General features: G+C 49.3%; 1 protein-coding gene across 1 annotated transcript in view; it reads right to left on the bottom strand.

The window, feature by feature from the left end:
• Positions 1-16,825, bottom strand: part of VILL (villin like) — a 33,877-nt gene continuing 17,052 nt past the window's right edge. The window contains exons 9-19 of the mRNA XM_044425336.1: positions 16,358-16,511; positions 14,885-14,985; positions 13,191-13,328; positions 11,246-11,404; positions 8,148-8,327; positions 6,948-7,093; positions 6,389-6,533; positions 4,255-4,443; positions 3,655-3,723; positions 2,524-2,775; positions 1-200 (exon numbers count right to left, since the gene is read on the bottom strand). Coding sequence (XP_044281271.1) covers positions 87-200; positions 2,524-2,775; positions 3,655-3,723; positions 4,255-4,443; positions 6,389-6,533; positions 6,948-7,093; positions 8,148-8,327; positions 11,246-11,404; positions 13,191-13,328; positions 14,885-14,985; positions 16,358-16,511 — 1,647 coding nt within the window. The 3' untranslated portion in view covers positions 1-86. The remainder of the gene's footprint in view (positions 201-2,523; positions 2,776-3,654; positions 3,724-4,254; positions 4,444-6,388; positions 6,534-6,947; positions 7,094-8,147; positions 8,328-11,245; positions 11,405-13,190; positions 13,329-14,884; positions 14,986-16,357; positions 16,512-16,825) is intronic.

The following is a 16,825-nucleotide window of genomic DNA, read 5'->3' as shown; positions in this document are numbered from 1 at the left end:
TCTCTTCCTCCCTCACTTGCTGAGTTGCCCCAGATGAATGCTAAGCAATGGCAGGAAGGAGAGGAGAGCCGGGATGCCCCTTCCTCTCAAAAGAGTCCGTGTTGTTTCTTCTCGTTCTGCTGCTTCCACTTGGGCATCTGGTAGAATTCGTCCTTGGTTTTCCCAAAGATGTCGTAAAAATCCTCGTCAGACAAGTACCACTGCAAGAGAGAGAGGGACGTGTGAAGATACAGCCACCTTTTGCAAGCTTTCGTTCAGCTTTTCAAAGCGCCGCATCCATGCTCTTCTTTGGCTCTGGCCATGGGTTACATCACTCATGGCTTTAAGAGAACTTCAAGTGCACAAGTTAAGGAAGGAAAAGTGGAATCCTGCTGTGGTGGGCAGCTGGCAGCTCCTTCAACGTTGCAGGACTGCTGGGTGCCTTGCATTGCATTGTATTGCCATGCCGTGCCATATAATTATAATTATATCAAATAAGATGATAGATTTGCATGCACAGACAGGATTGCAATCACTAATAATGCACACTGTCCTGACTGGATGCCGTTTCCCTCAGTGCCTCGCAGCCAACTGTGTCGCCTGCGCAAAAGATGTTGCGCTAACTAGAGTTATTTGGAACAACAGAAGGATGGGAAGGGGCTGGGCTAGTATTTTGTTTGCTTGCTTGTTTGTTTATAGTTTTTACATGCTGTCCAATACTAAAAGTCTCTGGACGGCTTACAAAAAGCAAAAGACCAAAAAAACAAAGCAACCATGTACATCAAACAACACGCTGCACACTGCATCAGATAGATGATGATAAAATCAAGGCTGAAACCAATTTGCTGTTAAAATATTGGGAAAATTAAAAGGTGCAGAAGGACACTGCGGGATATGGGCCAGTTTCTCTCCCAGCAGGGAACGTGCTCTTAATGGCTTCTGGCTGCTGCTTGTCTTGTTCGTTTTGGTGGCTGAGCCAGCCGTTCAGAGCACGGCTCATTGGAGGCGCCCGCCTCTGTGACCGGCCCCTAAATTGTCCTGAGCAGCGATCTCTCTTGAAAAGTACCTTCAGCTCTCTGCAAACAGGGCCGATGACCTCCGGAGGTACCTACACACTCCGACAGTGCCACCCAGTGGGGAAAGACCGTAGTGACGGTCCCAGTTCACCAAACGGATGGCCAACTCCAGTTTTTTTGGGCAGTCAAGTGTCAGAACTTGCAAAGTGCCAACCCGCCGGGTCACCAAGGTCACTGGAGGACACTCTCCTGGTGGCCCCACACAGACCCAGAGCCTGGCTTGAGCTCACCAGGAGAAGGGCCTTCAGTGCTGTGGCCCCATTTCTATGGAATTCCCCACCTTAGGAGGTCAGGCAGGCATAAAGATCCTGCTGTTTTCAGCACCTTCTCAGACAATCTTATTCCAGGAAGCCTTCCTTTTCTGACCAGCCACAGTCTTCAAGTTATTTTGTTTTTAAATGGTTCTGATGTAGTGTTTTTAATCTGTTTATTCATTTTCACATTATACTGTTCACTGCTCTGGAATCTGTCTGGATGTGGAGCAGTACAAAATACTTAAGCTAAATAAAACACTGGCTTCAAGGGGAATTAGGCACATTTATGGAGGAGAGATCTACCAGTCCTCACTGCTTTACTTTCTCCAAGGTAACAGGCAGGAGAAGGCCGTACCCAACCCATGCCAAGCTTGGAGGTTTCCTACAGGAACCTAGAACAAAATGCTGGATTGGATAGTCTTTGGTCCCATCAGCAGGAATGGTCCTTATGTGAACAGACTTACAAGAGTCTGCACTGTTAAAAGCAATTTTAGCTCCTTCCAAGAGCGCCTCACCTATGTAAACAGACCTGCATATCACCAGCGGCTCAACAGAACGACCATTTTGAGACATTTTAGGGAGTGTGAATACCACTTCCCTGATATGGACCTTCTGTCATAGTTAACAAAAGCTTTCTTTAATGTTTTCTGTTTCTCTATTACAGTAAAATAGCCCTAAAAGCAGGCCCTTCACTGTTAGTCTCCCAATTCAGATAGTCCCCTGCTGCCGATTAAAATCGGTTTCCCAGCAATCAAGTAATAAAAGCTGCTCTTGACTGTTGTCCCAGTGAATATTTGCATCTAAAGTTTAAGAGACTCAGGGTGCAATGCAATGGCACAGGATCAGTCGGTGTCCCAGCTCTGAGATTGCGTGATCTTGGAACTGGCACTCTGAATCCTGAGCCCGCACACCCTTTGCAGGGGCCGTGGAAAGAACCTTGGTTGCTCATGGCCCTCAACAGAGGGGAAGAGGCAGGTGCTGGGGCTGAGGACTTGCATCGATCCCCATCAGCATCCCAGCCTCCTTCCCCCCGCACAGCCACGCAGGGAAGGAGGCCTGGGGGCATGGCAGATGCTCCGGCCATCCCTCAGGGCACAGGCAGCTGGCATGGAGGGCGAGGGGCGCAGGATTACAACCCTCCTGAATAAGCAGCCGAAGAACGTCCGAGAAATGAGCTTCGCGACACGCTAAGCAAGAGGGCTATGCCCCATCACCTCTTTTCTGGTGGGGTCCACGCCTTCTGGAAGGTCATCCAACAGCTTGTTGATCAGCAGGTCTCTAGGGAATGAGCCTTTCCCACCGGCGGCGCATGACGGGGCCTTGTTGTTGCAGGCGTTCACGTTGCTGATGGGAGAGTGAGGTTGGGACGCCTCCGGACTTGTTCCACTCTCTGAAACAGCTGGACTGATTGTTTTCAGCTTGCTACCAGTCGCATTTCTGTTGTTCAGGTTGGCGTTTTTAAGATCCTGCCATAATACAGGAAATACAGAGCACTTTTCACATGGCAGGGGGATAACCACACCTGTCCCCATCTGGCTCCACTGCACAGGAAACAATGGCTAATTAGCGCCTCTTTTTCCACCTTCAGGGATCCAGTGGATTTATCTAGACTTGGTAGCTGCCTCATTTCCTCCCATCTTCAGTAAAATCAACCTTAAAAAAAACCTTTTTCTCCACAAAGCAGCACAGGTAGATAATTTGAGACCCCAGACTTCAGCCCTGCAGACTGGGGGATACTGGGACATGTTCCCCTTGCCCTCCAAAACATTTAGATGTCTCAGTTAATTGTCTGGACATCAATGGACAATTAACAATTGTCTGTCAATTGTCCATATCTGTGAGTAACTGCATTCAAAACTACATTTTTTAAAAGTGGGTAGAATATATGTGTATTGGTCTGTTTTTAATATATCACCTTCCCTTATGTATCTCAGAGCAATCCACAGCGGCAACATTTCAGCAAACCGAGGATCAGATTTTTACATTTTTTATATTTAAATACTACTCTCTTCACCGCAGGGACTCAGGGTGGCATAAAAGATGCAACATTAAAGAGCCGCACATCTTTGCCACAGAACACCCGAGAAGTAGAAATAATTGGGTGAACGTCCAAGGAACAGTTAAGGTCAGCAGTTCCCAGCATGGTGCTGATTGAGAATGATGGGACTTGTAGTACAAGACAGCTGCAGGGCACCAGGTTGGAGAAGACTGGTTAAGATGGTAACACCCTTTGTGGGGAGGGGCTGATGAATGTGTTCTTTTGCTTTTCACAGCAGACCCCAGAAGCAGGTTGTAGTACCAGATCAAAGCGTCCTCCTCATAGGATGCTCAGCTTTTACACTCACCACAGTGATCTCTGAGATAGCAGATACATCTCCTAAGCCACGCTTCATCTCTTCATAAGACTTGCCATCCTAAAAGAGGGATATTCCAGGTATCAGGCTGACAAGAAAGCCCTTCTTAGTTACCCAAAGGACAGGATGTCCCAATCAGACCCTAAACTGGAGGAGAGATTCCCAAACATCTTTGCTTTGCCACAGACACACGTGTCCAAACCATAAAAGAAACATGTGGCCAGTGAGGAAATACAGAAAACACCAATAGAGCGACCAGCCATTCTCAGCCTTTGCGTGCCCCTCATCCACCAACAGGCAACACACACGGCTTATGCTGGGCGAAGCTGGTTGCGGGATTCTGGGAAATGTAGTCTGACACTGCAAGCCAGAGGTACCATCTTGGGGAAGGTGGGCCTTGCAGGACCCAGCAGGCAGTGGCGCTTGGTGGCTGCCATGGACCCAGATGCCACTGGCCTGCTTGCTCAGGTGCCGTGCAGGTAGGTGGGGTGGCCGAGCAGGACAAGAAAGCAGCAGAATTCAACCCCCCGCCCCAGACTGCGATGGTGCAGCCACTCCCCAAGCTCCGAGACTGATCCCACAGTTCCTTACACTCCACTTATACGGATCCCAAGCTGTGAACCACCCGGTGAAGTTCAGCGGTTCGTGGCCTTGTTTCACCAGGACAATGGGTGTTGCTAAGTCTCTTCCCGCTGGATGGGTCTTCAAGTACTCCTTGGCTGAGGAAATGGACTCCTGCTTCTCGTTGTTGTTAGCAGCTTTGCCGATCCAGAGGAAAACCTACAAGAGGGGAATGGGAGATCGAACAACGCACAGTGCCCTCAACAGACGATCAGGTGTGCCATGGACCACTCTCCCGTCATTCCTACTCAGTCCTCCCACGAGCTCCAGCAGGTGCCCCAGGCTCCTTTGCACCAGGATTCCCAGGTCAACACCTGCTCTGCATTTGACCCATCCATCCCACATGAACTCATCACATGGCATTAATTTTTGGAGCCCTTGTGAACACGCTAACACAGCTGCCCACTTCCTTTCAGGAATCTTCACGGTTGCCCAAGCACACCTCTCCAATGTTTAGCCAAGCATCAGCTGCGCTCCCCTCTCCCATTTCCTTACACCGCTACCCGGCAGGTATCTTGAAAAAGGGAACGAAAAAGATTGCTTCGTGTTATTGTGAAGTCAGCTCGCCTGCTGCCAAGGTAAGGACACCTGCTGGCAAAGTGCCTGCACTCCAGGTGCCTTCAGCAACTCCGCTCTCTTCCTCCTTGGCACATCCCTCCATTGTGCTAGCTGACACGTCTTTCTAAAAATTACAGAGCAGCGAGCAGAACCGGGAAACATACACAAATGGCATCACAAAGCAGGGCCAAAGCTATAAATTAAGACAAGTTGCAAGTCATTTTTGGGAGCCCGGGGCAGAAGGTCCTGGGAAGGGATGAAGGAAGGTGACATGGTGCAAGCTTGGGAGGAATAGCAGGTCCTCCCTGTTTCCATCAACCCACACTAGAATTCCCACGTTGGGTTCAGACAGCACAAAACAAGCTATGCATTGTCAGGATGGCTTCCAAGTAAAACATAAGCCGCCTTGCAGAAGCTGCACCGAGTTTGCACGACAGGACAATCATCCATGGCGAGGTGAATTGTTGCATTGTGTGAATGTGTCTCGGAAGACGAGATCAGTTCAATCACTAGGTAGCACTCTAACTCGCGGCTGCCATTTAGGTTAACGACGTACAAGGCAGCTTTGATACTTTATGAGAAAAAGAAGCAGCTACAGAAATGCTGAGTTTGGCCAGAAGCACATGGGAGAGAGTGTCCTGCTTGCTCTTCTACCCTTTTGAAAACGCAGGGTTCTTTATCACGGGGCTGAACCTCTTCCCTTGCAACACCAAATTCCAATGGGTCGACATTCCAGTGGGCAAACTGATGAGGCTGGAAATGCCAGTACATTTGAGCTGAACGTCCTCGCCGGTCCAGGAGGCTCACAAGAGGCATGTCCACATTTGCAGGTGGGAGAAAAGCTGCCCCAAAGGTGTGCCGGCACCAAACAGTTAGCAGCTGGGGGAGACGGGGTGAGGTGAAGAGAGCACAGCCAGAGGGGCATTCCCCAAGGCTACAGGTGAGACCCCGGGTGGGTTGGAGACGGCTCACAGCTCTACATTACATTGCTCATGCTTTTAAAATTATATATTTAGACAGGCTGTAGGCCCCAGGTCTACTCACTGGAGGGCGCTTTGCTGAGGACCCTCTCAAACCTGCACCCAGCACCTTGCATTTCTGTTGGACTAGAATTCTCATCATCGGTGTGACAGCTGGGGATGATGCGATTTGTAGTCCACCACACCTGGGGGGTGCCCAGTTGGAGACTGCTATGGTACAGTTATCAAACATGAACACATCACATTGTCCATGATGGCAGTGCTGAGATGCAGAAAAAGCTCTCAATGGCTGGAACCCAGGTATCTTTTAAAAGCCCCGGCTTTTTCCTTGCCCAGGTGTGAGTGGGACAGATCCTGCCCTTTCCTGCACAGCCAGTGGAGTCTAAAGGTCAGTCCTTTGTTCTCTGTGCAGCCCAGGAATCACAGAAAGCTACTTTCCTCTGTTGTCTGGTTCACATTTCACTGTGTGCCAACCACCCTATTAATTCTGGAGTGAAGTTTCGTATTCCTGCCAAGAGACTTGGGCACGAAGGAGTCCTGGCAGAACACAATCCATCTCCACTGACCTCTTCCCAGGTGTCCAGCAGCATGACATCATCCTCATCCAAGTCATCCTGGCCAAAGTCCACAATTTCTGTCATGATGAAGCGCCCTGTCTGATTAGAGCATTCAAACAAGCGGGGCTGGTAGTGGGTGGTCTGTTCTTGGAACCTGGACAATGTGACATTGGGAGGAAAAGAGAGGTAGGATGAAACACATTCAGTTCTAACATCCTATGCTGCTTCTCACCACTAGAGGTCAGGTGTTCAAATGGCCACAGAAAACTAGGAAGGTGCTTGGCTCCCTGATTGGCCTTGCTCCCTGATTGGCCTTGCTTCCCCATTGACCTATAGTGGTCACTCACAGGTAATCTCCTTGCAGTGGCTTTTCAAATGACCTCTGTACCTTCACATTTGCCACATCCCAAAGAGGGAATACTTGCCTTATGAGTTACAGGTGACCAAAACTGTTTCAACACCCCGCCACCCCAATTTGTCAACAAGATTGTGTGGATGCACTGTTGCCGATCGTCATGCAGAGTCTGTAGAAATGATCCTAGTCCATGGTGAACCCTGCACGTCTCACCTCTTGTCGCTGGCATACGGAGCCTTTCCTCCAAGGGCGAGCCAGAAGTCTGCTGGCTCCTGACCCTCTAGAACAGTTTGCTTGTCCCTTTTGGAAATGATGTCAGCCACCTGCTTTGCCATCTCTCGTTCGTCCCCACTGCAGCCCTGCACAGGGAACACAAAGCCATGGAAAATCAGGCATTGATGGGAAAGAGATGCGAGTCTGGTGAGGGGTGGGGTCCCATGAGCGGATCCTCCATTGGGAGAATGAGACAGACTGAAGTCCGTGAGATTGGAGTTCTCATTTTCTGTAGAAAAGAACTTGTCCTTGTCTATCTACTGTAAGGCTGTCCGGGAAATGGTGCTGTTGCTTCTAGCCACTAGAGGGCAGGTGTCTAAATGGCCGCAGAAAGCTAAAATGGAAATAAGCTGTTTGGCTCCCTGATTGGCTTTTGCTTCTTAATTAGAATGTAGTGGGTCACTCATAGGCCATCTCCTCCCAGCGGCTTTCTCAGCAACCTTTGTAATCCAAAGAGGCTGCTTTCTTCAAACTGGCTTAAGGATTCAGAAAAAGGACATGGTGTATCAGAGGTTTACATGCACCTCCATGAATGACACCTTGCCACTGAATTTGAAACGTTTGCCTTGACAACACAGGGTTTGCTGTTTGGGAAGAGAGGAGAGGAAGCGTTCAGATATCTGCACTCGCACACGGTGCAGTCTGGAGACCTTGTCCTCCATATCTGGACTGGGACAGAGTCCCGGTACAGAGACCCTCTGGGCACAGAGTTTTAGCATTCATTAAGGGCTCAGAGACATTGCTGAGTCCACAGAGCACAGTGCCCATGTTATTGTTCCCATGCAGCAGTTTGGGGGTCTCCATTGATAGCCTTTGAATCAGGCTGCAATCAGAGCCAAAGAAGAGTCAAAACAAGCTAAAGGTGTGGGAAATGGAAACCATTCCTGGATTTTCTGACCTAATTCTAGATCTTCATGCTTCAAGATTGCTATGGCCCGATTCCTTGCCTTGAGTGGCAAGGAATTCCCCTCCAGTATGACCATCGGTGGACGGATATCTGGTGGGGCCTTCCCAATGGGGTATCTTCCAGACGTGTTGAGCTACAATGCCTACCAGTCATGTTGGCTGGGGAAGATGGGAGTTGTGTTCAACACACTGGCCTGGGGCACTGCAGTGTGTGTGGCATTCCTATCTGGTTACCTTTCCACACCACAGATAGCAGACTTGGTTGGTCTTGAGAAGGAAGACATCGTTGGAGTTGAGGGAGGAGGCTCGGGCTGGAACCTCAATGGTTTTGGTGTTGAATTCATCCGTGCCCCTCACTTGGAAGAGCCGGACAGCTTGCTGCGGCTCACTTGGCTGGCTGCGCCCTGTGCCACCCTGGAAAGCAAAGCACGGTGCTCAGAGCCAAGTCCGCATGGAATCAAAGAGGTAAGTTGCTTCCACAGAATTGTTATTGCTAATTTAATGGCTGCACTGCCCTGGAGCTCCAGGAAAGATTCGCAGTAATTCACAACAGCAGCACAATATTAGAAATAGATAATAATAAAAGCAAGACACCAAAAACCCCAGCCTGAACTTCCAATATGGGAAATTTAAAGCAGTTTAAAGCAATGTCAGTAATAAAGCACCAACGGCTCCTTGCATGCGCCGCTTAACCGCGAGGAGGAGAGAGCAGTCCTAACCAATACAGCCAGAGTGGAGTGTCAGACCGGGACTCAGGAAGCCTGGGTTCCAGTCCCCTCTCGACCATAGAGCTCACTCCATGGCTTTGGGCCAGCCCGACCCTCTGCCTAGCCTACCTCACAGGGATGTTGTTGTGAGGACACAATTGAGTTATTTCAGCTGGCCTTTTTCCTCTTTACAAGAGGAAAAAAGACGGGCCCTAAATGCAATGTAAGAATAATAACCGCAGCAGTAGCTGTAGCAGTAAGAGAGCTCTTGGCACTGCTCGGTTTGCTAGAATGAGCTGGACGTGGAATTAAACTGGAAGTTTCCCACAGCACTTTGATGCTGTGCTTGATGCCGTTGGTGCCCTTCCCTGTGGCCAAGACCCTCCCGCGGCATTTACTCGAAAGCAAGTCATGTTCAGCAGAGATGCTTTCTAATGTGAATTAAAAGCTTTGCTGCTCTGGCCCATTGATTACTTCCTGTTCGGGGTGGCTGGGTGCATGCTTCTTGGGGAGCCAGGCCATGCGTGCGGCGCAAAAGAACAGTCTCCCCTTTCTTGCAGCCCAGATTTCTGCTTTCTCAAGGTGAGGGGGTGCCAGGGAGCTTCAATGAATGGATTCCTTCTAGGATTTGTTTCTGCGCTTTCTTTTACAGGAAAATAGCTGTTTGCCAAACGGTATTTATCTTCTCAGAAGGGCGCAGTATTAGGTTCATCACTGCAGAAGCGGGGGTGGACTGCGGCACAATAACGGCTGATTTCAGCCTCCTGCTGAGTTTGTTGCTAAGCGGGACCCTTCGCTGCCGCTGATGCCATGTGGTCTCTGTGCCGCTGCTGTAAATAAACTGACATAGTCAAAGGCTCTGAACCGGGCCGGCTGCAGTTTTGCAGTGGCATCCAGCCGTGAAAATGCTTTCCCTGGAAATACGTGGGTGAGGCATGAATAGCTGGGCAGGCGGCCTTCCCCACACCCCTCCCCAGAAGGCAGCTTTCTCCGTTCTCCATTTCTTCTTCCCCTGGAAGCAGCAGCAATGCAGAGCTTGCTTAAATGGCATGGGGCAAAGCAGCAGCTGCCAGAGGGAGGGAGGGGGAAGGCTCCTGAAAAGACGGCGTAGCTCGGTGGGGAGTGACCAGATGGTCCGAAGGCACAGAAGCCCCCTGCCACGTTGACGCTAAGCAGGTCCGAGGCTGGGGAGGGCCCCTGGGAACTGCAGGGAGCCTCCTTGATCCCCACCGTGGGAGAGAAGGGGATGGAAACAGAACAGAGAGATCCAACAGGAGAGGGACAGGGAAAGGAAGATGTCCTATTTCATATGGATGTAGGACAATCCACTCTGGCCTTTTCCAGGTCTACGTTCATTCACGGCCAAGGGTACTGTGGTCCACTGTGAAGCCCTGCCCATGTGAGAACCCAAAATGGCAGTCAGCTGTGCCATTCCGCATCAGCAACCAGTTCTTCGGAATTTGCATCTGCTCTGAGCAGGTCTGTGGCAAAGCGAATGAATCCTGATTGCCCATTCAAGACAAGGAACAGAACAAGAGGGAAATGCACATGTGTGAGAAAGGATCTACTGAGCAAAATAGGCCTTCCAGGTACCCATGGGAAGCCTTTTATTATTGCCCAACATGCTTCAGAAACATTACTTTCCTTACTTCTGTTCTGCTTTCCATTGCACCTGGCTTTCCTTTTTACCTCTTAGTTCTTTTTCCATTCAGGAACAAGCCACCCCGAAATTATTTACATTACAGCAAGACTCACTAAACTGTAGCTGTGAAAATTAATTTCTCCCCAGCTCTGGTGAGAACTACAGTAGAGAGGCCTGGAGGATGATGTCAAATATCCCTGTTAATAAAAAATGCCCAGCACTACTTCCCTTCCCCTCCACCCTGCAAAAAGCAAATTCCACCCCCCCCCCACCACGCACCCTACTGTCATATCCTTGCCCGGTGCTAATGTGACACTTTTTCTGCCATATGCGCACAGGAAACTTTATTTCAGTCCTGTCCAGCATGGAAACAGCTAGTGATGCATTAGGATTTTGGTTTTCCTTGTAAATCACCGCAAGCACGCCCTGTTCAAAGGTCCAGATGTAAAAGCACACTTGCGTTGCTACTAACATTTGCAACCTGCTCGATGTGTGTTTATGTTCAAAGCGTGCAGATTTGCCCGTTCAACTACGCACGAAGTTCCTGGTGGAAATGGGCGGGCAGCCTCTGGCAATAGCTAAGATGCACAGCTGGGGGAGGGGAGTTTCTGAGACATAGACCAGGAGGGCCTGGCTCTTGTCCCCATGATGTGGTGTCAGCAAAGAGGGTGGCCCAATTAGAGGAGAGGAGAGGAGCTCACTTTCAGAAGGCCCCTCATCAAGGGATGGGGCCCAGGCATGCTCACAAGGAGAGCTCCTGAAGGTGAACGCAAGCTTGGGTTCAACAAACCGCTCTGTGCATGCTCAGAGATTCATTCTGGGCGACCTGTGCTGTTGGGTCCATAAAGAGCATTTTGCAAGGGAAACGGTCTGCGGCTTCTGAACGCTTGAAGGAGGAACCTCAGCTCAGGACAATGTTTTTTCTCCTCACAGAGGAAACAGAAGAGCCCCGAAGGTTCTGCTTTAAATCAGAAAAAGCATACCTCATAAATGATCAAACTCCCCTTGAAGATGGCCAGGAAGTGCCGTGGCTCCTTCCCCATCGTCACGCGAACCTGCACTGGCTCGTCACCGTATTTCTTGTCCAGCTCCACAGCATGGAGAGCACATGCTGTTATTTCATCCACAGAAGCGTGGCGGCCCTGGAGGGAGGCAAGGAAGCACATGCGCTGTTTTCCCAAGGCCCGGGAAAGAGCATCAAAATCGGGTAGCAGCCGCTCGAGGGATACAGAATTAACAAAAACAGAAGGCGAGCGCTTGTTTGTTTTTTAATAGGTCTTTAGAGGGGACTTGATAATAATCTTTCAGTGCATTAACAGTATCTTAATGAGTCCCGGATTCATTGACCCTGTTTCTGCTGCAGATGAGACAAGGGGGGAAATCTACTCGTATCTCAGCCAAAAGGGACTGGCAGCTTCCATGTTAGGGTGGACTTTCGCATTGGAAATGGTTGATGGAGACTTTTGCAATATTTTGGACTTGTACAGGTGCTCTTTACAAATTCTTTAAGAGTTTTTTGTGTCTTAATTAACATGAATGAATCTAGCATTATAATTTTGGCTGCCAGACGAATGGGTAAGTAGGGGATTAAAAGAGCATTTGTGTTCCTTAATAAGTGGGGTTTTTTTATTTTTTTAATGGATAGAACCTCTCTTGTCTGCCACTGGAATTTTGTGCACCAATCAGAACCTTTGGAACAAATTTGTGTGGCACATAAGGGACAGAGAGGAAAGGGAAATATATTCCATCTGCAGTTTCTTGTGTCCCCAGTCCGCTCCAGAGGATTGTGAATCCAGAGTCAGTGCAGTGCAGGGGCACAAGGATGGTGGCCGAATTTCAGGGGAAGCCATATGAGGTGAGACTGAGGGAACTGGGTCTCTTCAGCCTGGAGGAGAGTCCAAAGGGATCTGTTGGTGACATATAGGTAGGTGAGAGGGTGTCCCACAGAGGTGGGTAGAGACCTGTTGTCCCCTACAGAGGAAGGTGGAACGCGCTTCAGCAGAGTCAAGCTCAAGGAACCCAGGTTCAATTTGGATGCCAGGAAGTACTTCCTGACAGTCAGGACCCCGAGGGTGTGGAATGGGCTTCTACAGGAGGTGGTGCAGACCCCACTGGTGAGGGTATTCAAGGATAGGCTGGACAGGCATATGGTGGGCATGTTGTGAGCAGAGCTGGCTGGAGCCAGGGGTCAGACTAGATGGCCTGGGAGGTCCCTTCTGACCCGCTCAATTTCTATGTTTCTGTTATTTTATTTATTTATTTATTTATTAGAACATTTCTATGCCGCCCCTTGCCGAAGCCTCGGGGCGGCTCACAACACAATAAAATACAATAAAATACAAAAATAACAATATAAAATTAAAATTAACAATATAAAATAAATAAAAATATAAAAGATATAAAAGAAGTTATAAAAGAAGTTATGAAATGCTCGAGAACAGATACAGGGACTGAACAGAAATGTCATGCCATGAGTGGATCTTTGCTGTGCAAAACGTCAGAAGCAAAGCTGTGGCATCCATTAAAAAGAAAACAAGTTGCAAGAGAAAAAACGGAGCAGGTCCTGCTTCCGGTAGCCAGTATGGTAGCCTGAGCTCCATCCTGCGCCACGGTAAATGCCCAAAACAGCGCCCCCTTCCAAGCGATTTAGACTATGCCTTCCAGGAGGTCCCAGCCAGTTCTCCAGGGGATGTGACTTGTGGGAACTGTGCTGCAAAACATCAGGACAGCACCAACTCATCTGTGTGGGCATAAAAGCAAAATGAGCCACACCATTTCTAGAACCTTCTGACCTCTGCCTGGGGCAGCTGTAGATTGGGCCTGAAAAGCAGCATGAAAAGAAAATGTCGGAAGAAAATCCTGAAACATTCTACTGACAACATTGCCTGAATAATGAAAACTCAAGTGCCCGTCTCAGCCATTACTTACAAGCCACATGTAGATAATATAATGAGGTTTGCCTGATTTTGTGTAGGTGTACAGGATGAGGTAACAGTCTCCACCATAGAATTGCCCGTAGCTCCTGGGACTGACAGGGGTCATTTCTAGATCTTCAATCCTCCACACCTGTATGCCAAAGCCAAGAAGAAGCAAGGCAGGTTGGAAAGGGGAGAGAGAATGCAAAGCAGGTCAAAAGTCAGACAAGCGAAGCCAACGCAATCTTCATTTTCTGAAATTAATCTTCTGTTCCTGAACATCAGAGCTCATCTTCTCCCTGAGTCCTGGGCCTGCTCATGCATGTATTAACTTTTATCCTGCAATCTCCACCACACGAGTTCTTGGGATGGTACATAAAGCCCAACACTAAAGCAGCTACGTCAGCAGAAGATAATGAAATGCATTCAAAATGGAGAACAAATCAGAACTTAGCAGGATTATTTGTTTATATTTAAAGCCTGGGAGCATTTAAAAAAAAAGTTTTCTTTACCGCTAACCTAAGTGTGGGCACCATGCGGTACTGAAGGGACGAGTTCTAGGGGCTGTCTTGGTGGAAACTCAGCAAGTTCTTCCAGTTGCTGCTACAACTGATGAAACCAGGAAGGGCAGCCCAGCAGATGCCTGGATCGGCATTTGTTTGTTCCGGCTGAACTACGCTTTGCTGCATTTCTCAGGATGCGTGCTAGGTCTCAGGGTTGGGTTACGAAGGGAGAGCAATGCCAGGTTTGGCATGGCTACGCACCACCCGCTCCTTCCCTTGTCCTGCCAGTCAAAACATGTTCTAGCAGAAGCCAGAACTTGTCCTGGTAGCAAAAGTGATGAAATTGAGGCTGTTGTGCTTCAAGGAACATCATGAGAAGAGAGTGACCCTGGAGAAGACAATCATGCCAGGGGAAGGCAGAAGAAGAAGAGGACAACTGAGAACGAATTGATGATGATGTTCGTCCATCGTTTTCGATGGGGACCTTGACATCGAACGGGTTGTGAGCTGTCCAAGGCCGATACGGGCACGGAGTGTTCTGCCACATGTCGGGCAGACATGTGCGGGCACCACCGTTGCAGCGTTTGCAGCTCTGGCTTGACTCCATAAAGGAAGTCACACCTTGAGTTGACAGGAACAGAGCAGAGCTGCAAGGTGGAGACCACCTGATGGCACAGAAGGACAGCAACAAGCTCTGCTCTGTGAGCCAGAGCGCAACTTGCGGGGGCAGACGGAGATCGGGAAAAAGCACTTGGGACAGCGCAACTCCCCTTCTCCCACTGCAAGCGTGGAGCGACGGGGCTTCAGCACGTATGTCCATCTCGCCACTGAGACTTGCAAGGCTGCACCAAATTCCTGCCCGGTTCTGTTCCAGCCCCGCTCCCAGCAATTGGCTCCCGTCGGTGCCCCGCTAAATATTCTCGAACTCCATCTCCATGCGCCAGACTCACTGCAGGCCCCGCTCTCTGGTCCCACCCGTGACCCCAACCAGGACGCTGGTCCTCGAGGGCAGGCCTTCCTTGCAGGAGGGGCCCCTTCCAGGCCCCTGCCAAATCGCATGCATGGTTGTTTCAGCCGGACTTGCGGCGGCATCTCAGCGCTCCACAAACCTGTGGAAGTTGCACATTAAAAACAGCAAATGGGGTGGAAATATCATCCGCTGCGCTGCCCTCTTTGTGTCTTGAAAACCGACCACAACACTCACCTCGACTTTTCCGGAGGCATCATCTGCCATTCTCTCCTCGGCGGCTAATTCTGGTCTCGCGTGCAGCTCAGTGATGTCAAATTTCAGCTGATCCACCTTGGCTGCATGTAGAAGCAGAACATGAATCTCATTCAAACTGGCCATATATGCTTTCTCCACAAGCAGTGTATGTAACATGGGTCAGGTTGTGCATATCCATAGTCTCTGTGGCCTCACTGGCACCGTTCTCATTTCTTTTGCTTTAAAAGCAAGTTTCGAGCCCTTATGAAAGCAAACATAAGGTTGAAACCATATGATTGCGCATCTAGTGAAATCTCTGGTGTGTGGACATCCAAGTAATCACCTCATCTTGTAATAGAGAGCTCGACAGGTTAGCTATACTTTGTGTGAACTAAGTTCCAGCCATGTTTGCTCTGGAACACAGGAGTGTTTAACTGTTAACTCCTCTTCCTCCTCCTCCTCCTCCTAAAACACTATAGAGCCCATGCATGTTTAGGCAGAAAGAGCCCAGGTGAAGCATGCGAGGAGTTGCGTGCTTTTTCCCTGTCTAAACATGCATAGATTGCACCCTGAGAAATGGATGCGTTTGAGGAACAATGCAATCAAAAACATTCCAGATCTGGGATAGGGGATCATCAGTTTCCTCTGCAGGACTGTGGTCCCTTAAGAGCGATCTGCCGGAGGGCTGGGCTGGCCCAAAGCCAGTGGTGGGAGGAAACCAGGTCAAACCTGGGTGGGTCACACGTCTCTCTCTCACTCTCTTCTCCCCCCATTTCTCTCTTTATGCCCCCCTTTCTTTCTCTCTCACTGATTCAGCACGCTGCCAGAAGAGGGGCAGACGATTCTTGTGGGAATTCTGAGCTAATCCCTTGCAGAAAGATTCTGCAATGAAATGAGGCTGAAGGCTAGAAGTAGTCCTGGGACTTCAGGTTGTTTAGCAGGTGGGCTTATGCGGGGCAGCCTAGCAACACTACAACCTCTGTTCATCCCTCATACTGTTTAGCTCTAATTTATGCAACTGAGGGGCAATTTACAATTAACAGCAGCATTGCAGGAGCTTCTGCAGTGCAACCTCTTTGCCTACAGCTCTGGAAACTTTTGTCAGACACGCACCAAAATGCTCTCCATAGCTCTGAGGACCCTGTTTAGCTGGGAGGAAGCCATGGCATTCACTCGGCAAAGGCAGTTTCCTCGTGACCCACAGTGGCATGGGAATCTCTATAGGGAGACAGCTCCCATCCTGCCCCACCATTAAATTTGACTCGGCCACTAGCCAAAGGTAGACTGAGAGCCAAACCTAGCTAAATGCATTTTTGCGTCACACGTGTGGGTCACCATGAAAGGAAACTGTGCAGGGGAAAATCCCCTTCCTGGACCTGGAATTTGCATTGAGTCCAAATGGGAGCCACTTGTGGGGCTGAAAGCCACAACTCTCGCAGCCCTAGCGGAGCGACACAGACGTTTCTGCCTCACCGATCTTGCCAACGTTGTAGGTCTTGCCGAGCCCTTGAGCCTCGTATTTTTCTGTCCACTTCTGGAAGAGCTGTTTAAACATGGCTGACTCTGCTCCATCGTTTATGACTTCTACATTTGTGGTGGGAGGATACCCTTTGGCTTGGATGAAGCCCTAGATGAATCCCAAAACCAGATTAGCGCTACTCCAAGTCACCACAGGGAAGGAATTCTTTTGTTAGCACAGAGCAGGAAGTCCGTGTGGACAGGTGCGATAGTAAAGAGGGTGGCGGATTGTCGTTTCTGAACTGTACTGTACAGTTTTGAGTGGGGAACAGAATTTAGTAAACTCCAGAATCTCTCAAAATTGTATTTCTTTCCTTTTCTTAAAAAGGTAGGAATTTCTAGTCCTTAAGGATTCTAAGTAGTGCTAAGACAATGCCTTGGGAATTGACAAAAGGAAGAAGGGGAAGGTAAAAGGGTCACAGC

The sequence above is a fragment of the Varanus komodoensis genome, unplaced genomic scaffold (genome assembly GCF_004798865.1).
Source record: "Varanus komodoensis strain SLA01 unplaced genomic scaffold, ASM479886v1 scaffold15, whole genome shotgun sequence".
Taxonomy (NCBI): domain Eukaryota; kingdom Metazoa; phylum Chordata; class Lepidosauria; order Squamata; family Varanidae; genus Varanus; species Varanus komodoensis.
This window is presented reverse-complemented; position numbering and strand designations above follow the sequence as displayed.